This window comes from Carica papaya, chromosome 3 (genome assembly GCF_054855325.1).
Source record: "Carica papaya isolate Zhongbai chromosome 3, ASM5485532v1, whole genome shotgun sequence".
NCBI lineage: Eukaryota > Viridiplantae > Streptophyta > Magnoliopsida > Brassicales > Caricaceae > Carica > Carica papaya.
In genome coordinates this window covers 12,802,382-12,829,444 of record NC_142311.1, presented here as the reverse complement: position 1 = coordinate 12,829,444, position 27,063 = coordinate 12,802,382, and the positions used below count along the sequence as shown (strand labels likewise).

At 35.1% G+C, this 27,063-nt stretch overlaps 4 protein-coding genes and 1 non-coding gene across 12 annotated transcripts; 3 read left to right on the top strand and 2 right to left on the bottom strand.

The window, feature by feature from the left end:
- Nucleotides 1–798: 798 nt before the first annotated feature.
- Nucleotides 799–882, bottom strand: TRNAM-CAU (transfer RNA methionine (anticodon CAU)). The gene is given in 2 exon segments: nucleotides 799–834; nucleotides 845–882. It is a non-coding gene; the product is annotated as a tRNA-Met (tRNA).
- Nucleotides 883–968: 86 nt separating this feature from the next.
- On the top strand, nucleotides 969–3,848 carry LOC110821563 (uncharacterized protein At4g13200, chloroplastic). Its single transcript, XM_022051428.2, has 3 exons — nucleotides 969–1,319; nucleotides 1,462–1,616; nucleotides 3,454–3,848. The coding sequence occupies exons 1-3, from the start codon at nucleotides 1,136–1,138 to the stop codon at nucleotides 3,715–3,717; spliced, it is 603 nt and encodes a 200-aa protein (XP_021907120.1). The 5' UTR covers nucleotides 969–1,135; the 3' UTR covers nucleotides 3,718–3,848.
- A 797-nt stretch (nucleotides 3,849–4,645) lies between these two features.
- On the bottom strand, nucleotides 4,646–9,201 carry NSN1 (GTP-binding family protein). The gene is made up of 9 exons (XM_088215913.1): nucleotides 9,043–9,201; nucleotides 8,684–8,928; nucleotides 7,682–7,769; nucleotides 7,394–7,567; nucleotides 6,647–6,861; nucleotides 6,254–6,518; nucleotides 5,649–5,828; nucleotides 5,322–5,533; nucleotides 4,646–5,173 (listed from the first exon to the last, which is right to left on the bottom strand). The coding sequence occupies exons 1-9, from the start codon at nucleotides 9,059–9,061 to the stop codon at nucleotides 4,799–4,801; spliced, it is 1,773 nt and encodes a 590-aa protein (XP_088072039.1). The 5' UTR covers nucleotides 9,062–9,201; the 3' UTR covers nucleotides 4,646–4,798.
- A 1,380-nt stretch (nucleotides 9,202–10,581) lies between these two features.
- LOC110821623 (phosphoglycolate phosphatase) lies at nucleotides 10,582–17,802 on the top strand. Of its 4 annotated transcripts, none has more exons than XM_022051535.2 (9): nucleotides 10,582–10,725; nucleotides 11,232–11,420; nucleotides 11,845–12,168; nucleotides 12,318–12,540; nucleotides 13,264–13,407; nucleotides 13,499–13,623; nucleotides 14,923–15,127; nucleotides 15,682–15,935; nucleotides 17,439–17,802. In XM_022051535.2, the coding sequence occupies exons 2-9, from the start codon at nucleotides 11,308–11,310 to the stop codon at nucleotides 17,605–17,607; spliced, it is 1,557 nt and encodes a 518-aa protein (XP_021907227.1). In that variant the 5' UTR covers nucleotides 10,582–10,725; nucleotides 11,232–11,307; the 3' UTR covers nucleotides 17,608–17,802. The 4 variants fall into 4 exon arrangements, with proteins under 4 accessions (XP_021907227.1, XP_088072041.1, XP_088072040.1 ...); XM_088215914.1 differs by lacking the exon at nucleotides 10,582–10,725 and adding an exon at nucleotides 10,732–10,944; XM_088215915.1 differs by lacking the exons at nucleotides 11,845–12,168; nucleotides 12,318–12,540.
- A 549-nt stretch (nucleotides 17,803–18,351) lies between these two features.
- LOC110821700 (eukaryotic initiation factor 3 gamma subunit family protein) lies at nucleotides 18,352–27,051 on the top strand. 5 transcript variants are annotated; one of them, XM_088215918.1, is made up of 15 exons: nucleotides 18,352–19,159; nucleotides 19,246–19,281; nucleotides 19,646–19,769; nucleotides 19,919–20,046; nucleotides 20,653–20,770; nucleotides 21,018–21,099; nucleotides 21,227–21,297; nucleotides 23,784–23,825; nucleotides 24,859–24,983; nucleotides 25,298–25,391; nucleotides 25,830–25,932; nucleotides 26,016–26,188; nucleotides 26,279–26,384; nucleotides 26,538–26,624; nucleotides 26,742–27,051. In XM_088215918.1, the coding sequence occupies exons 3-15, from the start codon at nucleotides 19,654–19,656 to the stop codon at nucleotides 26,841–26,843; spliced, it is 1,347 nt and encodes a 448-aa protein (XP_088072044.1). In that variant the 5' UTR covers nucleotides 18,352–19,159; nucleotides 19,246–19,281; nucleotides 19,646–19,653; the 3' UTR covers nucleotides 26,844–27,051. The 5 variants fall into 5 exon arrangements, with proteins under 5 accessions (XP_088072044.1, XP_088072047.1, XP_088072046.1 ...); XM_088215921.1 differs by lacking the exon at nucleotides 19,246–19,281 and having other exon boundaries at nucleotides 18,352–18,575; XM_088215920.1 differs by lacking the exon at nucleotides 19,246–19,281 and having other exon boundaries at nucleotides 18,352–18,669.
- Nucleotides 27,052–27,063: the final 12 nt, after the last annotated feature.

The window sequence follows — 27,063 nt, the reverse complement described above, 5'->3', positions numbered from 1 at the left end:
TATTTTAATTTATAATATTTAATTTAGTATAATAAAAAATTTAAATATTACAGGAACCTTTTTGCATAAAATAAATTTATTATTTTAAATTTATGAATTAAGTTACAGCATAAAATTGTTTTAAATTTACTTTTTGAATTTCATTTGCATTTATTTTTCATTCATTTATTAGTTGCTCGTTGAATCATTGACTTTTTCTTTTTTAAAGACTTTTACTTGTTAGAATTAATAAATTTGGAATTGTATTTTAGAATTTTACTAAATTGGAATTCTTTACCTTTATTTTGTTTTCATGTATTTATATTAAATTAGTAATTAAAATATTATACATTCTATTATGTCCCTTTGCATGCCACACGTTTATTCTTCAACTATTATATAACTAAACATTTATAAATAAAAAAACAAAAATTCGGTATTATGGTATAATAAAATAAAACATAAATTAATATTCATAAACGTGTGAGTACAAGCTCCAAATCTTAGTTTTTGTAGATTGTATCGTGGTATGATGGTATTATCAAGGTACAACAATACTCTAAATTCAGAAAATAATATGCACATTTATTAAATAATAAGAAATTTTTTAATTTGAAAATTATATTTTCATTTATTTAAAAGTAAATCAGATAAGTATTAATAAAGCAGAATATAAATACGAGTAGATTAATTACACGAATCTGCTTATAACTTATAATTAATTCACTCATCCCAATTAGCTCTTATTTGCTAAGATAAATATTTGATAAATAATCTGAAAATACAAAAAAAGAAAAAAAAAAAAAAAAAGGGTAATTCTGGGGTGAGAGAGGCTCGAACTCTCGACCTCAGGATTTCTCGAAGCTATGAGACCTACGCGCTAGCCAACTGCGCCACCACCCCATTTGTCAAATCCACTAACAATAATTTTTTTAATGGTAAGTTTCTGCAAAATGAATATTTGACGACAGCTAATTTTCCTTTGCCGGAGAGAAAAGGATTAATATCTCCCCATTTCTTTTCTGCTGAAAAAACTTTTAGTCTAAGAAGGTCCAAGTTGGGTACGTGCAAAATCCATTTTTGTCGAGTAGAAACAGGGTAAGGAAGAAGAGAACTCTCTTTCTGCTGTGAAATCGAGACGAGATACTCTGAAAAAATGAGTGGGGTGGTGAAAGATCCATCACATTTCACGACTACCTGCTCTGCCTTTCAACACTTCAGAGCCCCTAGGACTAAATCCATTCCCACTCTCCACTTTCTTCGATTCGAAGGACCAAAGTTGCATCCAGGAAAAGCTTTACAGTGCAACAGGAGCACCAGGATCCGGGCTTTTGGTTCAGGTACAATACCCTATAGTTTCCCATCTAAATTTTTCTTCTTCTGGATATGGGCGCGTCTTTCTTCAAATATGTCCTGTGGGTTATTGATTGAGGTGCAAGCTTTTATCTATCTGTTAGAGAAATGAGGGACTGAAAGTTGCAGGTGACGGAGATAGCAGGACAGTGCTGGATGCATTTTTTTTAGGGAAGGCTCTAGCAGAAGCGCTTAACGAGAGAATTGAGTCAACAATTGGGGAGGTTTTGAGCACAGTTGGCAGGTTGCAAGCTGAGCAGCAAAAGCAATTGCAGGACTTCCAGGTAGCAATTAGTTCATGTTGTTCTCCATTCAAAATTCATAAGTGATATAAAGCCGCAATTTTTTTTATGTTTGTTTTGCCATGGTTGGAATTGGAAAAATACTCTGAGAAAATACGAACTTCATTGGTTCTGCAGTTTTGGTTCTAGGCATTGAAGTGTCGAAAGTTTGATTCTTTGACTTCATGAGTAGTGTTGGACAAGTAGATCAGATATTTTCAATGAATTATTCTAGATTGTTATGCGAGCTTATGTAAGTTTTTTTTAGATAAAAAGAGAATATATATTTAAGGGCACCAAGGGTGTGTGCCACCCTTGTATAAAAGAAAGGAACACACAAAAATAAGTAGAGGTTCCAAAATCTTCTCCAGAGAGGATAGAGTGACCTCTAAAACGAAAATCTTGAGAGTCCAGAACTGATGATCTCTAATATTAGCAAAAGAAGGGGTATTATCCTAAAAAATTCTATAGTTCCTTTCCTTCCAAATCACCCACAAAATAGCTAAAGGGATGAGGGAAATAAGCTTTTTTTTCCTCATCAGCGGAGATGCCATCCGAAGCCCATAATTCTTCTGTGCCAAACAACTGACTGTTCATGCAAGGTTGAGAAGGCTAAGAGCAGAATCACATAATCATCTATGCTTGGAATACTATAGGAGGAGATGATTAGGGGATTTGATCTCTATGAGACACAAAGGGCAGCCATGCCCCAGCAACAAAAGCCCTGCTAAGTCATCAATATCCCAATCATTCAAGCTGAAAGAGAGGAGAATGTTCCACGAGGAGAAAGCGAATCATTCCATGCAATGAGCTCTCAAACAGTAGCCTCTTTATCTCTTGCCACATAAAATTTTTTTGGAAACTGCTCCCTTAAAGGGAAAAAGCCTCACACCAGGCAATGATGCCAAAAATTCGCTCTTTTCCCATTCCCCTACTAATCCATTTTCAGAGCCCGGTAGTAGGCCTGTCTAAATATTGCAGTTTCTCACCCACTCTCCAACAAGCCATATTTAACAGTTACAACCTCCTTCCATAAGCCACTGTCAGAAGCCATGAATCTCCCTAGCCACTTTGCCATAAGGGATCTTTTGATTGCCAGCAAAGATCTAAAACCAACTCCCCTGAGGTTCTTAGAACATTTAACTGAGTTCCAAGCCTTGAGGTGATACTGTCTACTCTCTTCTGGTGAGCTTTTGTAGAACTTATGTCCCTATTAAGTTTTAAGTATCTTGATTTTTGAAGACTATATATGAGGAAATGAAGGAAGCAACTGAATCTTTATGTTCCATTGACAAAAAAGATATTCTAATATCAGTTTAGTACACAGATTGTGAACTGAAAAATCTTGTCCCTATTTGATAGATTGACAAAAAAGTCTCATAAGCTTAATATAAATGATATTTTCATCCTATTAGAGGCTTTCTCCTTAATGTTGAACTTGTTGAATCTTGTGTCCCAAACATGATATGAAAACCCTAAAATGAAATTTAATTTGAGACTTTAACAACTATTATGAACCGCAGAGATTACCATATTCTAGTTCTCCTTTCTGAGTTGATAGAGATCAATTTATGCTTGAAGATCAATTACCTCTTACCTGTGCATGATATCACTGCTATATACATAATTACTTTTTGAGGATTAAAGACAGTAAACTTCAAAGATTTGGTGAACAGATGGTGTTTTCAGTGGTGCTTGGTGTTAATTAGTGAATTGTCTTGATAACATCTGGTTTCATTTTCTAGTTGAATTGGGGCATGTGTTTGATTCTATTTTCATGTTATAGTCCGTTAGTATCATACTCAATGCACATATATCAAGAATATATAATTCTATGCAGGAAGAGGTGTTGGAGAGAGCCAAAAGAGCCAAGGAGAAAGCAGCACGTGAAACAATGGAGGCACAGGGAATTGTTGCTAAGTCTACAACCACCAAGACAATGAGCTCAGTCACCAATGGTCTTGCTTCAGGACCTTCACACTCAATAAACAATGGTATAACTCCTGCAAGTTCATCCTCATCAGTGTCTGATCCCACCACTGTTGAGACAAATAAGAATCCTGCTGGCGAGGACACTGTTTTGGACGTTCCAAATGAAAACTAAACTGCCATTTCCATCTGTCTTATAGTTTTTTATGTAACACAATGGAACTCTTAACTGAAAAATATAGTTACCACATCTTAGAACACATCTGAAAATAAAGTTACCATCACCTATTATAGCTTTCTGGTTTACTGATTTCTTTGGGTAGACTGGTGAGTTTTGCATCATGAAATGGGTAAAGGAAGACCTACACACATGGCCAATGTTTCCTCTTCCTAGTTGAAATATCCATAAAATTGGAATTGAACTACGGTGATTTATCTGAAGTTGATGGGTCTTCCTCTTCCTTTTTGAAATATACATGATGACATTTAAATGTTTTTATCTAAACATTACAAGAATTTCACCTTGGCCAAAAGTTACTCAACATTTTTTATAATTAGCATAAAACAACAAAACCCTCATATTTTTTAAATTGATTCCATTTTATATCATGTACACCAAAATTTTCTACGATGTCAATATAAGGGCTTATTTTAGGTATTAGATGTAGATTGAAGTATTTAAAATATTTTAGGTACAGAAGTATATTGGAGGTCCCCTTCTCAACCGCTGGGGTCTGGTCGCCAGCTTTGACAGCAATATATTACTACCTCTAACATGACTCAGTTTTGGCATGTGCTATGATTTTCTCTTTCCTCTTTGAGATAAAAAAGGTTTAGAATGTTTTTTTTTTCTCTACTGTGCCTTTATATTCCTCAACAGCTCTAATCAATTGGCAATCTTGGCAATAAGGTTTGCAGAGAGATCTCATTTATCCGCAGCCTCTTTTCACCATGTCAAACAACTCAGACTCAGATTAATGTGTAGTGGGACAACAAACACCAAAGTTTCATCCCAGTTCCTCCCCTCTAACAATAAAAAGAAGACTTCAGTTTACTTTCAAGCTGTGGGGATAACTTGATTCACTAATTAAATCAGATGATAATGCGCCAAAAATGCATTATAATAAAACTCAATCTGATCAAGCTTCTAACCGAGGTTTTCTACATTATGCAAGATTCATATTTGAATACAATTTTATCATCATCTAGAGTTGCTACAAAAATGTGCAGCCGACCATTTGATCCTCAATTTCTCATCACTCCTCAGGCAAAAGTCCAGCCATTGGCACCTTTCCAATAATTTTATCATCTGCATTTTCATCTTCAACATCCATGCCAGAACCTTTGTTCTTGATGTAATCCACCTTGAAATCATAATCACCATCCATTTGATCGTCTGAAATTGTTGATTTATTAATTTTTTTCCTCCTCTTTTTCTCAGCCCTTTTCATCTTAGCATTATATATCCCTTCTGCTGAATATAATTTCTCATTTTGCCTGCTGGTCACAGATTTTTCCCTAGCCTTTCCTGTGTCATCTTCATCACCATCCATAGTCTGATTATCCCCATCATCAGACATATAGGCTGGATTTTCATCTCCTTGACTCAATGGCTGCGGTTGAGAATCTTCCTGAAATGTAACATATCAAGAAGGTAACTCAATTTGACTGCACATTCAGGAAGCATTCAAGCAAAGAGGCGTAGACACTATAATGTCCATATGCTCTGTACACTAGCACATTATAAGTACGAGAAAAAATTGAAGGGAGATCACAAACCTCTAACATTGCCTCGTCAAAATTGAGAGGACAACTAGGAGGGACTTCAACAGTTCGGAAATCATCAACTGTCTTCAGACTACCAATGAAGGATGACTCACTGCTGTACACTTCATCAATGTTGAACTCCTTTCCAAGTTCAGAAACAATCTTTGCCTCTGAATGCCCTTCTTGATCTCTTGTTGGGGGCATTGTGAAGTATGGAATTTTACCTAAAATATATCAAACAAATTGATTAGTTCGTCAGAAAATAATTTTTTACTGTTTTTCCCGCCACTACAAACTTTTCTTTGCATGTAGGACTGAATAAATCCAACAGATGTATACCCTCATTCCAATCATGCAAAATGATCCTTGCAGCGGCTTCCACATCAACAATACCACCCTTTTTTAGCTTCCCCCTAACTGTAGCCACCTTCTGAAGGAAGTCATCAACTGAACTAAACGTGGGAATTTTGTATAATGTCACCAGCAATCTGTCTGGACAGAGCTTGAGAATTTCCTTCACTATGTTATGAACAGAAGCAAAGGTATGAGTTAGATTGCTAAATAGCATCTGACAGAAAAGATATCAGGTAAGAAAAATGAGCTCCACCAAGATACCTAAATGGGAAAGAAAGAACATACATCTCACAGATTCATTCTTGATTATCATGTACCTTTCTCAATTCATATAAGCTCTTTGGTAACCATATTTCTATGCCTTATTTCATATCCCTAACAAAAAATCTATAAACTTTTATCAAGCTACTTAAAAAGGGAAAGATTTTATTTTCAGAACTACATATAAACCCATAATCAGCATGAAATTAAAGTGAACCGAGGCAGCAGGCTCTGAAACATACTAGCATATTTATTTGCGAAAACTATTTTCAATAAATATATATAGACAACTGTATATCTCTATGTTCTTCGTTATTAATTAAAATCACCTGGACTAACTGGATCATCTAACTTCTCAATTCTTTTGCAATTTCGAAGGGCTATGGAAGCATCATTTCCTCCAGACTTGAGCATTACAACACCAGGGCAGTCCAATAATTTAACATTCCTGTCTAGCTGAACTTCTTGCATTGATCTCGTTAATCCTGGAGTAGCACCAACGTTCACAACATGGCATCTCTTCAGGCTGTTTATGAGACTACTCTTCCCAACATTTGGTAGGCCAATAACACCAACTGTAATAGACTTTTTGATCTGTCAAACACCAATGTGAATCAGATATTAAAACTTCAAAGACAAGTAAACAAGTTGGAAGTCAAAAAATAATATGTGCCAAATTGACAAAAAAATTATCATAAATAACTACTCAATTCTGGAACTACCTCATGACTTCTTGAGTAATTTTTCAGCAATTTAATCAGAGTTTCGGCCCCAAGGCAATCACTTGTTTGCAAAAGAGAGCTTGGTTTTGCTGCCTTGGAGGATTTCCAACCTAAGTTCGATCTCTGCTCTTGGGTGCTGCATTTGAAGGCAACTGCTGGCAATTCCTCCCTAAGATACTTGAGCCACTTCTCCACAGCTTCCCTAGGTACAAGATCTGAATACACAAATTCAATAACATTTAATTGGAAGTCTGAAGCATATATCTAGACATCCTCAATATCTGGCTTTAGAAACCTCAGTGCACTTGCACAATGTTCATCCAAACATAATGGCCTAAGATCATGATAAAAAAAATCGCTGAAATTCATCTTTATACACACACTACAGGTATTCATCGGAGTTAGACAAGTTAAAAACATAAAGATACGAAACGAGATGAGAATGTCAATTGGCATTTGACATTATTGGTAAACCTCAGTAAAGTCCAGCTAGATAATTATCCCAACAAAACCCCTGAATAGTTGGCACAGTTAATACACACTCACACGCGGTGAAACAATTATTTCTGACCCTCATCTTATCTGCCCCCTCTTTCACCATACTAGTGCTGATCTATATCTAACCTAGTGTTGTCAAGATTGTCATGGGCCTCATGTCCTAATGTAGCTCAATTTTGATTCATTTTTGCCGGTCACAATCTTCTTACTAGGTAGATCAATTGAAGAGAGACAAGTGAAAAAGATTACCAATTTTATTTAATAGCAACACCAGGTGCTTATCAGGACCAGCTTTCATCACCATCTTCTCCATATCAACACAACGAGTACCCATGGGATCTCGAGCATCCAAGACCTCCAGAATGACATCTGATGCTTCAATGACTTTAACCAACTCCTTGTAAAATGCCCTATCTGAATTATCTGTATGAGAAAGAGAAATGCCATAAATAGAGAAGAGAGAAATGATGGATTAATATGAAAAGACTAGGTATATTAGGATTTTAAACCAATATTTCCAGATAAGCATCAACATACCCCGGCTCTTCGCCATTGCAGAGAAATCCTCAACATTTTCCTCCACATTTTGCTCTTCTTCAAGCAACCCAAGCTTTCTCTTTTGAGCCTGAAGAGGAATCTGGAGTTATACCATATCAAAGAATATAAGGTAAAGGTGTTAAACTATAAATCACCATGTACACTTTCTCCTCGTCAAAAATTAAATACCAAAATTTTAATCTTCACCGAGCTATTTCTCACAGGTACAAAAACAAAGTTGGTGCTTTGACATGCATTAAAAGCATCGAACTCAAGTTCTATTTCCATCACTTCGTATCAGAAAGCAACTATATTTAGGAAGGCCTCAAATACAATACTTCTGCTGTGCAATTAATCCATCTCATACATAAGGCTTCTAGTTTGCTGCTCATGTACATCACTCAGAAACATAAGTTTTAAAGTATGCCTCTAACATGCCTGCAGGTGAATAGATGTAGGATTGTCAATCAAGCCTAAGCTGTCAACTTTTAACAAGCCACTGCCTAAACCAAATAGAGAATAACTAAAGAAAACCAATTATTTGATATGTGGAAAACCCACACGAATAAAGGATTAGACAGGAAACAAATGATGCTAGCTGTTAACAACAGACGTCATTTCTTCTTCTCTATTTTATTCAATCATTATTACGATTTGATGATCACAAACCAATACATGCCAGCTTAAACTAGCCTACCACATTATCACTAGAGGATTTCATAGTTTGGCGTGGTGAAGAGAATTCGCACAACTTCGAAGAAGCAAGCACGAAAAAAAAAAAAAGTTAAAGCAATGGTTCCCAACACTTGCAAACCAGCAAACTAAACTTAATTTGCCATTCTTCTAAGAGATTAATTCTAACAAACGCTCAAACACATGCACCAAAAACCACCATTCAATAGTTAAAGGCAATTAACAACGTATTACATAGTCAATTGAACTATAAAGTCAACAAAATTACAATAGAAATAGCAACAAGTTAATTGACAATTTGAATAGTACCCGCTCTTTGCGGGCAGCCTTCTTTTGTTCCAATTCTTCCAGCGCACGAGCCCGGCGGGCTTCAAGGGCCTTGAGCTCTTGCTCCTTGAAGGGCCAGTCGTTTGGAATACCCGGGTCCTTCTCGACCTTTTTCTTATTCGTAAAACGAAGCTTCTTAGCCTCCTTTGCCTTCTTTTTGTGGTGTTCTTTCACCTTCCTCAGGATCTTGTACTTCTTCTTCAGCGGCACTCTCTTACTCTTACTCTCTGCGAATCACATACCATCAGAGAATATATATTTAAGATAAACAAAACATTTCACTGAATCGACACAATTCATTTACAAAATGGTTAACTCAATTCGATGATCAGATTGCTTACTTTTGCTCTTCTTCACCATTTTGGCTCTTGATGATACTAGCGATGTTCCGTGGTTTTCAGGCTTCCAGTAAGAACTATTAACTAAGATGGCGAGATAGAGAGAGAGGAAACTTTAAGGGTTAGGGTTTTCCCGAAAAAAACAAAAAGCTAAAATAATTAGGGTTTAGCGAACATTTGCCGTTTGCTGGGCCCGCGTCCAGGCATGCAACAGAACGGCAGCGTTTAGATGCAGAAGCCCTTTGGGCTCGAACAACGGCGTCGAGTTGGAACATGACAACCTGATGGGGAAAAGAAAGGAATGCAACGGCATCGTTTTAGTGGACATATAAGAAGAAAATTGGACACTCGACAAATTACTGTCCTCGTTTTAATATTTATTTACACAAACTTTTATTTTAGAAATATGTTATAATAATTATAACTACAAGTAAATCTATTTTCAAAGTGAAATCAAAGTTTTTGAAAAATATATTACTTCCTATTTACTATATCATATAAACAACGCTTACAGCAAATATATTTATTAAATTTATGTTATTTTAATTTATGATTTAATATTTTAAAATTAAACTGTATAATTTAATTTCATGTTTAGTATAAATTATTTTTACAATTTTCTCTGTTGTTGCATGTAAGAGTATAACACAATATTTAATACAGTGTAATTGATCCTTTATATTAAATTATTGATAATCTTATATTAATAAGTTATTATCTTACAAAACTAATTAATAAAATGCAACTCCTTTATTCGGCAAATTTATTATTTTACTCGATTATTTTTAGAATATTAATAATTGATTTTAAATAATTTGTATCTCAAAAGTAAAATTTTGTGTGTTATAATTTAATATGTATGTGTTAAATATGTTACTTAATATTAATTACGAGACATAATTTTTTTTGTGATCAAATAAACTTATAATTTGTTGCAATAAAAAGTAAATTAAAACAAGCATCATTTATAAATTTGTTGATTTGTCGCAATTTTTTTTAATTAACCCTTAAATAGCTGTTGTAAAGGGTGGTAATATATTAATATTATTACAAATGTACTACATAAAGATAAAATATTAGATATTATTTTATTCAAATTTTAAAATATAAAAAATTAATATAATACTATGTATAATATTTATCTATTTAAAATTTAAATAAAAAAATAGAAGTTAATTGAGTACAAATCGTCCACTTTATAATATTTTAATATAAAATAATTTTAATAATATGTAATAATTATTTATTTATAATTTATAATATAAAGATAAAATTTAGTTTTAAATTATTTATAATTTACATTATATAAATAATTTTAAAAATTATAAATCGCATATAGTATTTATTTATTAAAAAGCAAATAAAAGAAGTTGATGATTTCCGCAATTAAAAGAAATGAATACACTTTTTTATTTAAAAAATAAAAATAAAAGAAATGAAATATTTGTTACAGCGCCAGTGTAATGTACTAAGCTTGTCGGGGTGATAATAATTCCATCCGGGGCGGGACATTTCGGGTACCCGAGATGGCGGGTACAATTACCGATCCGAGAGGCATGGGCCAGCGACAACGACCGCCTTTTTTGATGTTCCTTTTTTTGTTTGCTTGTATTTCTCTCTTTCAACACGACTGTTCGCAGCAGTACCCGAGGAGGCTCCAAAGGAAAAGTTGACGCGAGAAACCAGGTACGCACAACCCATATCTCTTCGCAATCTTTATTTCTCTCATCGGTTTACTTACCGGAAAACCCTAGTTTCAACTTTCGTTGAATCATTTTCAATCCTTCATTTGGAGACGAATTTGATATACTCGAATGTGTATTGTTGACTTGTTTATGCTCTTGGTTTGATTTTAATTTCACGTAGAAAGTTGAAGAAAGCTAAGATGAGACTGCTAGTGTTTAGGTCTGTGGATATGATGGTTTTGATTTTTCTTTGGAGCCAAGTTAGTACATTTTAATTTAAGTCACAGTCGGTTAATTGCATTCATTAGACGTGATTTTCCGTGTCAAGGTCATGAGTAATCGTTAATCTCTGGTTCTTTTGAGCTTATGGCATTTGTTTTCTGTTGTATTTGCTGAACTATCTTAATCGATTTACCAATTGCTGCATTACTCTCGAGGTTTACTTGAAATTTTATGGATTTTCGAATGGATTATATCTTTGAATTGGTGTGAAAATTGATTTGCTAGCTCGGGGCGATAAAGTGTCTATCGAGGGATATGCAAAATTAGCAATGTGTTGATTCCGTGGTTGGCAATTTTATCAATGGCTGAGTTTGTACCTTCACTGCCATGCACCAAGCTACATATACAGGGACATTGGAGGGTCAAAGAGAAAGGCCATGTGCTCCCAAGTTCACGTCTAAGTATGCTACAGAGGTTTGTCTTTCACTCTTTTGCTTCACTTTTAGATCCCTTTGTATTTTTGTAACCTGTCATCCTTGATATATTGGTTGACGCAAAAAAATAAAATAAAATAAAATAAAACTTGTTGGTTTTTTGAGTAAGTCCGCAATACTGGTTATTCTATTTGTGTATTCTGTCTGGTTAAAAACCATGATGGTGATAGAAAATGGAAGTGTTTTATCTTACTTCGGAGATTTTGTTCTCTTTCTGGTAAATTGGATTTATGTCTGCAATCTGGAAGTCACTGTTAAGTCATAGTTTTAATTGGTGTGCTTTGATCTGAACTTTCTCCCTCTGATGGGTCTAAGATAATTTGTGAATACACTTGAAACAATGGATGCCCTTTAAGTGCAAATAATAATGACCTTCTCTATATCTGTTTCCGTTGTGCCTTTAGGAAGTCTTGTTATGGAAGCTGTAATAATTTATGGCTCTCAACATGGAGAATGTGTAACCTTAGTGCTCCTAGTGTCCTAAGTTTGAAGGTAAGTCCTTCTACCAGGGAGAGTTCCTTCAAGAGCAGTTGCTTGGGGTGTTTAGCAGATCTTGATGGTATCGCTGCTTCTGATTTGGTACCTCTTGCTGATCAAGTACTTCTGATGGCCAGTATACTCCTTACATATATAGCTGGGGTCATTCCTGCTCAGAGTTCTGATTTTTCTGTGAGAAAGAAAATCGCTGATGAAAATATAGTTCTTGCAAGTCCAACCTCTCCTGGTAGGTAAGGGTAAGCACATAAGAGATTTGAAAGATGGAGTATGTTATCCTTTTAGGTGCTTATAAGTTATCTGTTTCGCTGGGAACTGTAATTCTATACACTTGCGTGTTATTTTCTTGTAGTGACTTGAGATGCTTTCCCTGTACATGCAGTGCCGTTGGAAATGATTGCAAAGTTGATTTGAAGTATGCTTGGGATGCAGTGAAAAGAAAACTTTTGGATTCTCTAGATGCTATCGAACATAGAACTAATTTAGGAAGTGGAATTGTCAAATGCGAAGAACACCCAGCAAAACCACTGCTAAATCTGTATGCTATATCTGAGGGTCCAAAATTAAAGTTGCTTTGGGCTTCTTTTCACCATCTCGAGGAAGAGGCAGGCACTGTCTTTGTTGTGTCTTGTACTATATTTGCTTTCAATAACTTGTTTTCTCTTCAAAGTGGTTTTTTTGAGCACTCATTACTGTTCAGGAGACAATTTGTTGGGGGTTTAAGATTTTTAAAGTGCTGATTATTTGGAACTTCAGTCTGTATATGTGTTTTTGGGAAGAGAGGGAGAGAGAACCATTTTGAGTTCATGAACCTAAAAGTGGAACAGAAACTTTATAGAAAAGGTCACACAGCTGCATATGGACCTATATATCTAATTGTTTAGTGTGGACAACTTAAGCCTTATAGGCAGGAAAAAAGATAGATTTGGTGTATTTAGAATGGTGATGGATTTCTAACATTATGGTAGCTAGATGTGTCACAGTAAGTCAATGGGGATTTTCTTTTTTGAAACACTTAGATTTTTGCTGCTACCTAGTAGTTTGAATTTTACTCTTCTGTTAGGCATGGAACTTGAGAAACTTATCATTATGTGTTTCATTTAAAAAATTGAGTCAGAGTGAAAGGTTGAATCTCAGTGGAGTGGCAGTGAGCTCATTTTGATGCATTAATCTTTTATTATTATGTATAGTAAAAAAAACATTCTGGTGGTGCTTGTTCCTTGAAAGTGCCAGACTGCATGATTAGTGACTAGATTGTTGGTTTTATCATGAATCTACTGAACTATTCTGCATTTTGGCAATTGATTGCATCATATTATTTTTTTCAGGTGAATAATATAAGTATTTCATACACTGTGAACATGGATGATTGGAAGACTGTTTTTTGCAATATTATTCGAAAATCCTGCCAACCAGCATGTGTGGCTTGGCTGGAAAACAAATTTTTCCAAGAAAACAGCAATCATAATAAGGTGCTTTGAAATTTAATTCATGACTTTTAGTACTATCTTTGGTTCTACTAGAATTACCAACAGTGGTCCTACCTATCTCCTTATTTCATAGGCAATGCTTTCTATGATGATCGCAAAGCTAAATGAAGAGGAGACAGGTGTACAGAATATAAGAAAATCCGGGAAGGAAGATCTTTATTCAGAATTTCTACATTTTCATGTATTTGGATCTCAGAGGTAAAATCATTTCTGGTAATCTCCGCCTTTCTTTATCCTATTGATGCAGATACCATTTTTAATTACTTGATCAAGAATCATGCAACCTCTGTTTCCGGTGGTACAATTAATTGACAAGATTGGTTAGTATCACCTACAGCATGGTGCATAGAAGCATCTTGGGCTAATTGATTTTCTTTTTTTTTGCTGGAATATGTAGTTGCTTCTTTTACTTTTTTGTCTTATTTGTTTTTGATAAAAACATTCAGATTTTCTTTGAGAGAATGTATATTTCTAGTGGAGCGCAGCCATATTAATATGGAAAAGTTGTTTTTCCAAGAAGTAAAACTGGTTCATTCTATTTTTCTAAAAATAAAAAGAGAATTGATTCTCTTAGATATGTGAAACTTTTGCACATGGGCGGTATCCCCTTGGTGCTCTTTTCTAATACATTTACTAACTTCTATCTCAAAAAAAATAAAAAGAGAAACTGATTCGTTACCCGCACTGGAGCAATCTTCTCTGGTACTTGTTGCTAGTCTAGGCATCCTAAGAAAACAATACTATGGTATTGGTAGTTTCTCTCAACATTTTTTAGTTTGCTTTTGTTAATAGCTGAAGCCATATGTAGCTTAGAGTCAATTCTCAGATTGGTATCATACAGTTGCATCAGCAAACATTCCTGTTCTCTATCTTCTTCTGGGGTTCATTGTAGTAAGAAATAAGTGATTTGTCGTGTGGCTTAAAACTAGTGCAGAGAGATTTACATAATGCAAACTGCACCAATTTTTGGCCCCTCCAAAACTTGGATAAACTCTCAAGACTGGGCAAAGCTGAAGTGGAATTCTAAATAGTGTAAAGTAGCAGACTAGCAAGACTTAAATTTGGTGACTGCTTATTAAGGGATTTTTTTTTTTAATCTTTTTCCTTCCCTTTTGGATGCAATATGTTTCCGCATCGAGAATTCAAGTGTAGGTAATTTGTAGTGTGGAAAGTAGGGTTTCTGTAGACATATCTGATCATGTATTTAATGTCTCAGGTGAAAGAATTATCAGACAATGAACTATCTAGTTCTGCATATTTTTCTACATTTATGTTTTTTGAGAAGAAAACAAAATTCACTCATATGGCTTCAAAGCCTAAACGATGTTGCCTGTTTAGGATATGGCAACATGTCTATAAAGTACCCTAAATTTCTGTTACAATAGTGGTTATTAGGGGATGATACTGCTTGAGTATATTCTACATTGATATATAATTATTCATTCCTTATTAAAAAATAAGTGGTCTCTGTTAAAATATTGCTCCCTTTTTTAACAGGAAGGATTGCTGGTATGACCATAGCTTGTTCCTTTCACATGGAGATTCTATATTGGAAGATTTGGTGATAACCTTAGCAGATGGGATTGCAACTAGCTATTTGGAGATTATATCTGTAGATGGCAATATGTCCAATGAAATTAATTGCATGAGTTTGGATATTTGTAATTTGTCAACACGAGCACTCCAGAGGTTACGTAATGAGGTAAATTTTTTTTTAACTGAATTTCATTTGCTGATCATCGTTAAATTATTTATATACTATTGCATATGCATGCATGTATCTTGGTGTGTCTGATGCATGTCATGTGCTTATGTTACTGAAGTTTCTAATTCAGGAAAAAGTCATTATACAAGTTCCATGACCTTCATAAAGATCTCAAATATTGTAAACTTTTTTAGATAAACTCTGTTCTAATGTAGTGAGTGTGCAAATATGGAATTTCCACATAAACACAACAATGTTTTTGAACTTACAACCTGCATTTTTTATGAGATAGGTGTAATGGGATCCCTCATTCCCCTGTTCCATCTAAAGGGGGTGATGTCTTAGTTCTTCACCGCTATCAAACCTGCATATATTATGAATAACTATTTGGTGTGACTATATGAATCCTCTCTCTTCAACCCATCCCATTTGACAATTTGTTCTGTGCTCTGAGTTTTGAGAACATTAATCTTTATTCTTCTACCTTTCAGCACAGGTTTCAGCTAGGCAATTTATGATATAACTAATTGTTAACTAATTGTCTTTCGCAGGTTGCTTTGAGGTGGTGGTTATATCAAAATATGGGGGCAGTGGTAGCAATGTATGAAGATCGTTTTGACTTGCTTACTCTTCAGAGCAAATTAATTGAGCAACCAAAGAGGGGTGACGCGGAAAGTTCTAGCTGGTGGAAGAAGCTTACGTGGAGAAGATCTGGACCTGTGTCATCTCCGTTAAGTTACATTGTGATGAGCCATTATTCTATGCCAGTCAAACGGACTAAGGAATTAAGGGCCTTAACTGGTTGGTATGTATTTACTCTCTGGCTTTTTCCCATCCACTTGCATGCCCATAACACAATCATCCGATAGATGTAGAACTTCACTTGATTAAACATGAAAAATGCAGTCAGAGACTAAGAAGAGACTGGCGTCCAAATTTCAGTTTATCTATCTCATGAAAAGGATTCTTATTAGGCTCGAGGTAACTTGACCATATAGTTAGAGAGGATGGTGGCTCTTTTTATCTGAAAAAATAGAGTTAGAGAGCATGGTGGCTGAACTGGAGTTGTGCTTTCGGTTACTTTTGTCTTACTGGGGACTTTTTAACTGTCGACGAGATTTTCCATGTGCCTATGTGATTGAGTTTCAGCATCTTTGTGAGAGTTGAATGCTGAAGCAAAAATAAGCTTGGTAAAAAAGACAAAATTATTCATAAAGCTATTTTGTATTTTGTTAATAGTAAAGTGCTTTCTGAGTACAAATTTAAAAATCAATCATTCCTAAGCATTTTGTTATCAAGGGGCACAATCAGTCAAGAAGAGAACCTGGGGACATGATTATTTTCTAAGTTCTGATCTTTTACAAATGTTCTTTGCTGGCAATCCCTTGGTGCCTATGAAATAGTAAATATACTTATTTTTCTCTCTCTCAAAAAAAAAGAAAAGCAATAATCTATTTTTCTTTGCGGTGGAAGAAAATCCAAGAGCACTTGGGTTATATTCTCCCCACTTTACTTATCCACCTCTTGTTTAATTGAGGTTTTGAGTAGCTATCAAATGCCACTAGAAAAGTGGCAACCAAAAACTCTGCCAAACAGGCATGCTTTTTTGAAGTTATGTGGAAGAATAGCTACCAACAGCTTACTCTTTCATGGGGACGTGTTGGGCTACCCCTATAAGTCATTGTTTATAGGCAGTTGCTGTTTTAGAGCTATCCTGCCATGGATCAGTCAAGGATAAACTATAGTTGCTAAGAGGACCTGTTTTGCTATGGATATAAGCTCTGTAGTTTCTTTTTTTCCTTTTTTCCTTTTTTCCCCCTTTTCCCCTTTTTAATGTTTAAATACAATTTTCTTGCTTAAATCCAGTTATAATTTCAATTGCTGAGTACGCCTTGCGTGATTTTGTTCCATTGGATGCAAGGATTTTCTTACTTTGTTATGTTTATTAACTGGAACCAAGAAATCATAGATGACATTTGTCAACTGATCAATCACTGACAAGCCTGTTTGCCCGAATCTCCCCTGTTCATTAAATACCTGCTCGAAGCCTTGAATGTGTCTTGTTGTATTTGCTTTTGCTATTGCGAAGATGTTCTATGTCTCAATTATTTAGTTTTTGAGAGAAAAAGGGTAATGGTATCGGAGGCATGGGCCTAATGCGCACATTCTGCTCAAGCTTTCTAACCATATCATTGTATGATTTGTAATGAATTTTGAGAAAACAAAAAGGTCATTGTTCCTTAGAAACTGGTTTATATGTTGGATAGGATCAACTACCTTTCTGAGATGGATTATTTTTATGTTGCAGGAGATATTACTTCAGCCTGTTCCTTGAGTTATCTGACATTACCATGCCATTAATCAGGGTTGTTTTTGACAAAGTCAGCGGTGCCATCTCATTCTTTCTTGTTTCTTTGATTGGAAGGTCCATAGGACTCGTCTATACTGGAATCAGGCAGTCCTTGAGATGGAAATGAGATGTAAACAATACATTTTATTGTCAGCTGCAATTTTCATTTCCTTCCTCTTCTTGAATATGACTAGTTCTACAAATATTACTCAAGACTGAAAACTTTGGGATGCACCACTTGAGGTTTTTCATTTTAACATTGATCAATAGATTAGTGATTGAATTAATTTATAATATTTGGCTTCTTCAACTTTGTTCTTAACTCAGTTTCTCCACCGAGCATTTTCTTGAAAGACAGCATAGAATGGAAATTCTTTGCCTGCCTGAGTGATGGGCATAGGAGTTTGGAATGGAACTTTTCTCTGGAGCATACCAACATGTATATGAAAATATTTTTAAAATTCTTATATTGAATGTTGATATGTTTTAATATGATGTGGTAGTTGAAAATAAGAATAACAAGAATTTAACCTCGTGTTATATTGGTATAAATTATGCTGTAGTATATAGTTCTGTTATGTGTGATTGAAAATGATATAATATAGTTTATAAATGATAAGATGGAGCTTACACACACGCAATATGTAGTTATAAATGCTATGTATATTACACATCTCAAATGAAAATACAATGTAGTACAACTTTATTATACGTATCTGAAAAGTGATTTCATAAATAAATATATTTCTTTCTTCTCATTTTCGATTAAAAAAATAAATATATTTAATATTTAATATTAATTTTATATTACTTAAAAAAAATTTAATAATTTAGGAAACAAAAATTAATTCTATAATCATATAAACCTAAATTCTCCCTCCTCCTCCCCCGGCTTTTTAGTACGACCCTCGCTCTCAAAACCGTCTCTGCTCGTATTCAAAAAAGTTACCCACGACGCGATAATCACCGACTTTCACACACCTCATCCACGCTGAGCACCGGCACCAGTTCACTGTCACAGCGGCTCACCATGGATTGATCATCCTGCTCTACAACTGGTCACCGCCTCACTCACAGCCGCACTCCGTTTCTCACGTACGGGCACCGTTAGATTTTCTCACAAGCTCTTTCTCTGTTTTCCTCGTTGATCCCGGGCTTCATTTGCTGTCCTGTAATTAGCTGGCAGTTGGTATTACTCTTATATTCTGCCTTCTTTAGCAACATATATGTCGTTTGGTTGGACTGTTACACGTTCCATTTGCTTGCTATTTTCGTCTGTTTGATTAGCTGCCTTTAGTAGATTAGTTGGTTTTATTTGTTGATGTAAGAGGAAGGATTGAGAAGAACTGTTTATTTGTTTTGTTCCATAAAGAAGAAAGAGAATGCATTATGAACAAAACGCCAAGGTGTGCCGCCAATGTGTAGAGCAACACTGCTGGTGGCCATTTGTGACTGCTACCACTCAGCGGTCTACAAGTCATTGGGCCTCTAGTGAAATGTTTGTGTCTTGTGCCAGTAGGATGAGAATGCGCAACAGAATTTGGCATTGAGCTCCGGACAAACTGTTACTTTAGTTCTGTTCTTCTCCGTCTTTTATAGTATGTAGAGGGATCTTTCCGACGCTAAGCGCATGCGGTGGTTCCTAAACGAACTTCTCTCCTACATCTGATTGCAACCAGGTACGTCTGGTCATTTTTTTACTTCCTCAACATGTTACGAGGCTCCAGTCTTCGGCGGGTCACCATTACTTGACCGTCTTTCTCAGATCTGTGAAAGGTGAAAGGTTGAAGGTCTACAACAGGTAACATAAATGAACAGGTTTCTTTTTCTATTCGAGCTGCTATTAAGCTGGAGAAGCCTCTGAAGAAAGTAATCAACGTCAACAAAAAAGGCTTCTGGGCCTTTCCCTCCCGTTAGCTTAGCATTATCTCACCGATAACGGTGTCAAATCAATGCCCATGAACGGTGTCGAAGTGGCGATATAAGCATGAAAAAGGGCCAATGCTGTTTTCTTTTCATTTGACACATCTCTGTTGACTGCTAAACCCTAGAGTTAGGTTTTATGAATTCTTCAGTGACTATAATGCCTAGATTTTGATCGTAATTACAGCCACTTTTGTTTTCCGATTTGTTTTCCTGTTTCTCACCATTTCTGCATAAAATAGGATCGGATATGTCACAAATGGAAGATCCAACTCAAACTGCTAGAGTTACTTGGGAAGGTTGTAGTGTATTGCTCGACATCAATGATGGAGATCGTCTTGTTTTTGCTCGTCTATCGCCTGGCTCGTAAGTGCTTTTATTTAATTATGATTTTACTTTTGGTTTGTGTAAAACTATCACTGATGTAATACAACATGGATTTTAGTTTCTTTTGAAGAACATGCATGTTACTTATTGGTAATTAATAATTTGATAATTGCTTTATGGGTTTTCAGGACCCTGAAAATTGGGAATAAACAATACTCTTTACGGCCATTGATCGGTTGTCCTTTTGGTTCTCTGTTTCAAGTTGAAAACAGAGCTGAAGGGCCCTGTTTATCTCGCGTTATTTCCACCACAGAAGGTTTGGTTTTTCAAAGAGTGTAATTTTCATCTTCATTCTTGTTAGTGTATATGTTGGTTTGCAAAGGGGTTTTCATTGGATATAGTTAACCTTTTTTCCTGGATAGTTGTGGGTGCATCTTGCCTATGTTTGCTTTTGCATGTTTGTTGTTCTGGTGCTACTCGTTTCTTTTTTCCTAAACCAATTGTTAATGGTAGTTGGTGAATATCCTTTATCTAAAAAAAAAAAAGTTGGTGAATATCCTTAAAAGGGTGCTGGAATTGGAATTATAGACCAAAATTTTTGAATTGCCTCCTACGTTGTACTCTCTTTTTTGTTCGTTCACAGTTGGTTAGAAGCTTATTAATAGTTAACATGCATTATAGTCTTGTTTCATGCACGTATGATATATATACTTTTTCATAAGAACCAGATTCATTCACTAAGGATCTAGTGGGTTGAACGCCTAAGAACATAATAATTATAAGAAAAGAACTCATATGGGTTCACATGTATGATATTGAAAATATTTCATATTTGTTTCTTCAAATTTTTTATAGCTCATCGTATTTCAAATTCCTCATATATATTTTACATTTGATGATCTCTATTGACATATATATCTAGTTAAGAATGTTCAAGATAAAGAAGATCATCAGTTAGAAGAATTAAAGGACAATCGAGCAATTGTTGATAACAATCAGGCTCAGAGTCTTACAGGCAAGGATATCGAATCAATGCGGAGGTGAGAATCTAACATCGTAGTCATTAGTGGAGGCTTTATAAAATATGTTTTGCATTAATTGTGCCCGGGTACATAGCATCAAACAAATGTAGAGCAGAGTGTGGACTTTGTTTTCCATGTATTTATATTCTAATCTTTTGGCTTTTCCTTTCAAACTCTCAGTGTGAGAGGGAATAAGGTGGTTAGAAGAGTTCCTGTACGAATAAATGGTTTTCCTTCATGATTTTACTGTTTACTTGTTGCGCAGACAAGGGGCAACAGGAGAAGAAATTGTTGAAGCTCTCATTGCAAACAGTGCAACATTTGAAAAGAAAACTCAATTCGCACAGGTATGTCTGTTCCAGGGTGTGCGTTCTGATACGGAGAAGCTTTTAATGCTTATTTGAGGACAAGATGATTGTACAAGTCAAAACATTGGGAGAAAAGATAGAGATAGGCTGATTTGATTGTCTGCAGGAGAAATACAAGCTTAAAAAACACAAGAAGTATGCACCCAAAGTGCTTTTGAGACGTCCCTTTGCCCGAAGGTAATTTACTTGTTTATAGCATAAACTTTGTCTTCAGGTGGTGTATGGAAATTACAAGTTTGGTTCAAAACTAGCCAACTTGACCTGTTGTTTGTTTCTGTTTAGTTTTTTATTCTCTCTATTTGGTTTTAAAATGTTAGGAAATTGTTGGTTGCATTCAGTTTACGTTATACCACTTTTGAAAAATCATTTAAATTGTAAATTTATTTATTTCCGGATGTCTTAGGTAAAGATGCATAATAATTTCAAATCAATCTCTTATTACTTAAAAATGATGATATGGTTATCGTATAATTCATAAATTATAATTTGTTTAAAGAATTCAATCGATTTTTAACCTTATATTTATGTAATATTTCAAACTATGGTCAGTTTTGTTACTTATTTAGCATTTTTTATGGCTTATTAAATTCTTAGGGAAAATACGCAGAAGGTAATGTTTGGTTAAGTTTTTAATATTGAAATTATAGAAAATTGATTTAGGTTGAAATATAACGATCTAAATTAGTTTGATGGTTTTGCCTGTTTTGACTGATCTTTGGTTCAGTTTGCTTTGTTTATGTGGTCAGTTTGTTTTTGTTTTGCTCTAAACAGATCTGCTGAGTTGTGGCCCAAATCAGAGGGATCATCCTTCACAAAAAACTTTAAGCAAGGGGGGATTTGTAGAGAGTTTCTCCTTTATATACTGGGAAGAGAAAATGTAAAACTTACATAAATACTCCCGATGATAGTCCTTCCAACTTTTTTAGATTTTTGATTTCGTCTTTAATTCAACATATAAAGCAAAACCTTAGTTGTAAGATTCAGTTCTTCTCAGTGGCTCTATGAAAAGGGCACATCACTGAATTGCATTAAGTTCTCTGCATCGTTCTCTCTCTCACTTTTAGTTAGTATCTGTATGTGGTGTGGGCTTTCCTCTATGGGCCTGTACTTAGCTGTTCATATACCTAGTAGTTTCCTCTCCGTTTCATAAATTTGAGGTTTTCTTACTAAATTAGTTGAACTGGTTTTGCAGATATGCACTCTTTCATCTCTCTTTTTTTTACTGCCTCTCCTGTGGAATGCTTTTTTCTCATTTTGAATAGGATTACTATCATTGTATAAGCTATATGATTGATCTGTTGTAGAGAGGTCAGACGCTGATTAACAGATGTTACATGTGCAAAGAGCAAGAGGAATCTTGCTGCCACCTGCTGCTGTTTTGCCTGGCTATCCAATCTTTGTGGTCAATGATCTATGGCCTCCTGGGGGTGTGCTAGGTGAGGGCTGGGTCAATTAAAGAGGAGATTTGGGCGTGGAATGAGATGAGCAGAAAAGAGAAACATATTAATTTAATTCCTATAACTATTTTTTAGGTTATTTGGAATGAGAGGAATAGGAGAACTTTTGAAGATATTGAGAGTGACATGGTTAAGATTAGAGATAGGTGGTTTCATTTGTTTGGGTCTCTTTTAGTGAGACATAACTTGTATAGGGTGAAGAGTTTGGGTATATGATTGATTGCTTACTAACATGCAATTCTTTTTGTAAATGAGTTGCACCTATTTGGTGCTCCGTTAATATATTTTATACTTTTTATTTCAAAAAAAAAAAATATGATTGATCTGTTGTCTTATTTTGAAATTAATTTCACAAAGCTTCTGCTTTTGATCTCATGACCTCTCGAATCTGTTGTCCTGTTTATCAACAGCTTTAACCACTAAAGCGCTTGGCGGAACTGATCTGTTGTCTTTTTGTCAAATAGTGGATGTTGAATTCTGGATTGCTTAATTTAGAAATTCAAACTTTGAACTTCAGATGGATATGCTGCAGTTTCCCTAATTGTAGGTCAATCTTGAAACTCTTGGATATTCCTATTTGGTGTTGCGGAAAGATGTTAGGTCAGGATATTTAATTATGATTCTACCTGGCAAGGCATGGCACTAATTCTAGAATAATGACCTGGAGGTGGCTCTTTATGGAACAGTAAAGGGGAAATTGGCAAGAAAAAGAAATCATGATTGAAGAGATTCTAGTTTCAAGCAAGACATATGAAGGACTTGTGTTGTTTTGCTCATTTTGGTTAGGACCAACTTCTAGTAAGATTTATGCTTTATCTTCCACGGAATAATAATCTTGAGGAAATAAAGCTGTTGTGCAAGGACATTAGAAACTAAGTTTTGTGAATACCTATTAGCAAAGAAAAATGCATTAGAGAGAAATCTGCATTAGAAAAACTCCATGATGTAATCTATAAGGTACTCTGTAAAACTATCTAGTAGTTTTGATTTTATATATAGAAGAGTCAAGCTACTTTTTTCCCTTTTTATGTGGTTTTTTTTCTTAAAAAAATGTGTTCTCAATATAAGTGGTTCATTGGCAGATGTAACCACTATTTTAACATGAGAGTAGCTTTAATTTGTTATGTGCTTCTGTGATTTCTCAACATTTTTGTCCTGCCTCATAAAAGCTTTACTACTGACATATGCTTCTCATTATCTTTCCAGTATATGTGAGGCCTACTTCAAGAAACATCCAGCTAGAATCGGGTAATTATTACTTGCACTTGTATATATTAGACACCATTACTTGGATACAAATAGCTGTTTGGCAATTTGGAAATTTCTGTCAGTCCAATAGGAATCTAGTATGTACCTACTCATTTTCTTTTATTTTAATATATATCTAATTTCCTTAACTCTTTTATTGATACTTGATAGGGGGCCAAAAGAACAGATCTTGTTTCATGTATTTATGGATGATGCCATTTTTAATTTGTAAAAATGAGCAGCATTAGGTAAAAAGCAGCAAAAGAACGGAAGGGAAAGTCTTAGATTTGTAAATCTTTTGTACATGGGTGACACCCCCCTTGATGCTTATGCTAATATATTTTTCTACTTTCTATCTCAAAAAAAGAATGGAAGGGAAAGGAAAACAAAAGAGTGATTATTAAAGAGAGGAAAAGAAAAGGGTTTCCCTGTTTGGGTAACTGAAATTTGAACAGTAATGGAGAGGAAAGAATTGTCGATTTATAAAGGAAAAGGAATGATTAGCTATAAAAAAATATTCAGTGGTAACTTTTATCAATAGAATGACAAGTTAGGTAATAAGGACAAAATTGAAATTGTTAAATCTTTTCATTTCCTCTCTTTTATCCTAGTCTGAAAGCATGAAAAAATTAGAGTGTTAAGTGAAAGGGAGGGATGTGCAAAACCGGTCTCTTTCCTTTGCTAATTACTCTTTTCATGTCCAAACAAGTGAAAGGAGGGTAATGTCCTATCCTATCCTTTCCTGTCTCATCATTTCCCTCAGTCCAAATACAGTATTAAGTTTGTCATTCTTCTAGCGAGAGTTTACTTTCACAGGAAGTTCATATTTTTAAGTTTCCATTTTTTTCTAGACCTACAGTAGCACTTCATATTTATCTCGTTTTGTTAGTGAAATACTTTCATGGTACTGATATGTTTTAATAGATATTTGGTATGTGGTGTTAACAAGTTGGTTCATTTCTTGTGTTTCTGTTGATTACATCTAGAAGTGGATGTTTGGAATTGATTAATTTTTTGTTTGCACGTGATTCAGATTCTTGCGAGTTGATATGCTATCTCTTCTGCTCTCGATGGCTAATGTTACAGCAAATTCTGATGTCCTTGTAGTGGATCTGGTTGGTGGCCTTCTTACTGGTGCTGTGGCAGAACGTTTAGGAGGTGTGTAATGTTCTTTTCCCTATAGGCCATTGGCCTTACCATTCTGCAAAGTCGAATGGATTTCAAATTGATGAAACAAAAAAAAAAGTGCTGCTAAATCTATCACAATGGAGGGAAGCCTGTGATCTGGGATGTGAGTGATAAGTGCCAGTATTTTTCAACTAACATAAAAACAACAGTTTTACTTATTCTAATACAGTTTTCCTTTTTGAGCTATTTTGGCTTTCCACATTAGTTGTTTTACTGTGTCAATGTCATGTTAAGCATGAGAAATTCTTCTCTCTGGTTGCTGAAGGGGATACTTGGATCAACAGGTGTGGGATGCGTGTGCAGCACATTTGTTGGAAGCACCCCATCTCCTATGGATATAGTGAGGATATTCAACTTTAGCAATGAGATTTCCAAGAGGTACATCTGTGTTTGAGTTGTCTTTTTTTTTTTTGGATTTATCTTAATTCTTTTTGTTAAAATTATTTTCACTACCGGACATGGTGGTTTAAGGCGTGCCTTACCTACTCAAAGTTGATGTTGAACCATGTTGTGAGTGTCCTACCAGTGTTGCTCTATATGTGCATCTGCTTTGCCAGATGCGCTCTTTGAATGTAGTGGATGGTTGAGAGTCAGGGCTTAAGAAGGCTTTCTCTTCTTAGTGGTTGGTGAATCATAATGTGTAGGATTAGACAAGTATGGGTAATAGTGAATTGTCTGCAATTATCTCCTAAAAATTTTTGTCATTCATGCATGATTGCACTTGTCCTTAGGTCCTGTGAAGATAGAGCTATTTTTCTATTTTCGTCCCATTTGCACATTTTCTTCTTGATCTAACTATCACTTGCTTCGTTCTAGGATTGTGCGGGCTTCTGTACGTGACCTCTCTTTAGCAGAGGACATTACCATTGTGAAAACTAACGAGCATGAAGATGTCCCTAATGCAGAAAATCAGTTGAAGGTAAGTGAAAGTAAGTTTGTCTTCGTGGATAGATGTTCTGTTTTTGGAATTTGTTAATTTATTATAATGCCTACCATGTGCAGGATATGTCTTCAGCTGTTGGCGGAGAAGACATTTCTGTATCATCTGAGGAGGCAATATTGGATTCTACTCCTAGTGACACTTTTCCTGGAAGTAAGCTTTGTAAGGCACCAAAACCAGGAGGCAATGCATCGAGTGAAGCAATTAAATTGTGGAGAGAAAATGGTTTCTCTAGGTACCTTCAGTTGTTTACTAATTACTTTCTTTATAAAGCATGTGTTTTACCTAGTATTGATGCTTACTTTTAAAAAATATTATTGTGCAGCTTAATAATTGCTGCCCCAGAGCAAGATGCCTGGACTATAATTAAAGATCTTCTGCCGCTTCTATCATATTCTGCACCTTTTGCAATCTATCATCAATATCTGCAGGTTGTTTGCCTTCTAATTCTTTACTGGATTTTTTGTTTTGTGAAGGGGAAAGGGGGGTCTATTTCCTACTCCTGAATAGGGTAGGTAAATGCTTTACAAGCTTTTTACCTATATGATTAAATTAGGGCCCTTTTTCCTGTTTGGATGCTGCAGCCTCTTGCTACATGCATGCACAACCTGCAGATTGAGAAAATGGCAATTGGTTTGCAAATTTCAGAACCTTGGTTACGTGAATATCAGGTACTTTTTTCCTCCTTTTGATATTTTTTACGGTGTCGAACTAATATCCATTTACTCTATGTTGATAACATTGTTCAGTTGGTGGTAATAACTACAGTTGAATTCTGGATCATGTAGGTTCTTCCTTCAAGGACCCATCCACACATGCAGATGAGTTCTTTTGGTGGGTATGTCTTAAGTGGTACCAGGATATGCAGCAGCAGCAGCAGCAGCAGTTAATCCTACTTCAACTAGCACGAAAACAGGAGAGTAGTTGTTAGTTGTGTGCTTGAATTGAATGTATCATTTCATTGTTTATTGGATCAAAAATTTCTTCGCTCTCCCATAATCTTTTACTTTGTTTTTTTTTTTCTTTATCTTTTCGTACTAACTTGAGAAAATATTTAGGGTATGTTTAAACTAAGTAGAACTGTTTTTGTAGAATTTATTTACGACTATA

Excerpts from the sequence above, each read along its gene's own strand:
- LOC110821563 (XM_022051428.2), top strand. The coding sequence starts at position 1,136 with ATGAGTGGGGTGGTGAAAGATCCATCACATTTCACGACTACCTGCTCT. Across the intron at positions 1,320-1,461 it reads GATCCGGGCTTTTGGTTCAG|GTGACGGAGATAGCAGGACA; the intron begins GTACAATACCCT and ends TGAAAGTTGCAG. Across the intron at positions 1,617-3,453 it reads AGCAATTGCAGGACTTCCAG|GAAGAGGTGTTGGAGAGAGC; the intron begins GTAGCAATTAGT and ends AATTCTATGCAG.
- NSN1 (XM_088215913.1), bottom strand. Across the intron at positions 7,568-7,681 it reads TGCAATGGCGAAGAGCCGGG|ATAATTCAGATAGGGCATTT; the intron begins GTATGTTGATGC and ends TTTCTCATACAG. Across the intron at positions 6,862-7,393 it reads GTTGCTATTAAATAAAATTG|ATCTTGTACCTAGGGAAGCT; the intron begins GTAATCTTTTTC and ends TTGTGTATTCAG.
- LOC110821623 (XM_022051535.2), top strand. The coding sequence starts at position 11,308 with ATGGCTGAGTTTGTACCTTCACTGCCATGCACCAAGCTACATATACAG. Across the intron at positions 13,408-13,498 it reads AAAACAGCAATCATAATAAG|GCAATGCTTTCTATGATGAT; the intron begins GTGCTTTGAAAT and ends CTTATTTCATAG. Across the intron at positions 13,624-14,922 it reads CATGTATTTGGATCTCAGAG|GAAGGATTGCTGGTATGACC; the intron begins GTAAAATCATTT and ends CTTTTTTAACAG.
- LOC110821700 (XM_088215921.1), top strand. The coding sequence starts at position 19,654 with ATGTCACAAATGGAAGATCCAACTCAAACTGCTAGAGTTACTTGGGAA. Across the intron at positions 19,770-19,918 it reads GCTCGTCTATCGCCTGGCTC|GACCCTGAAAATTGGGAATA; the intron begins GTAAGTGCTTTT and ends ATGGGTTTTCAG. Across the intron at positions 26,625-26,741 it reads CTTGGTTACGTGAATATCAG|GTTCTTCCTTCAAGGACCCA; the intron begins GTACTTTTTTCC and ends TGGATCATGTAG.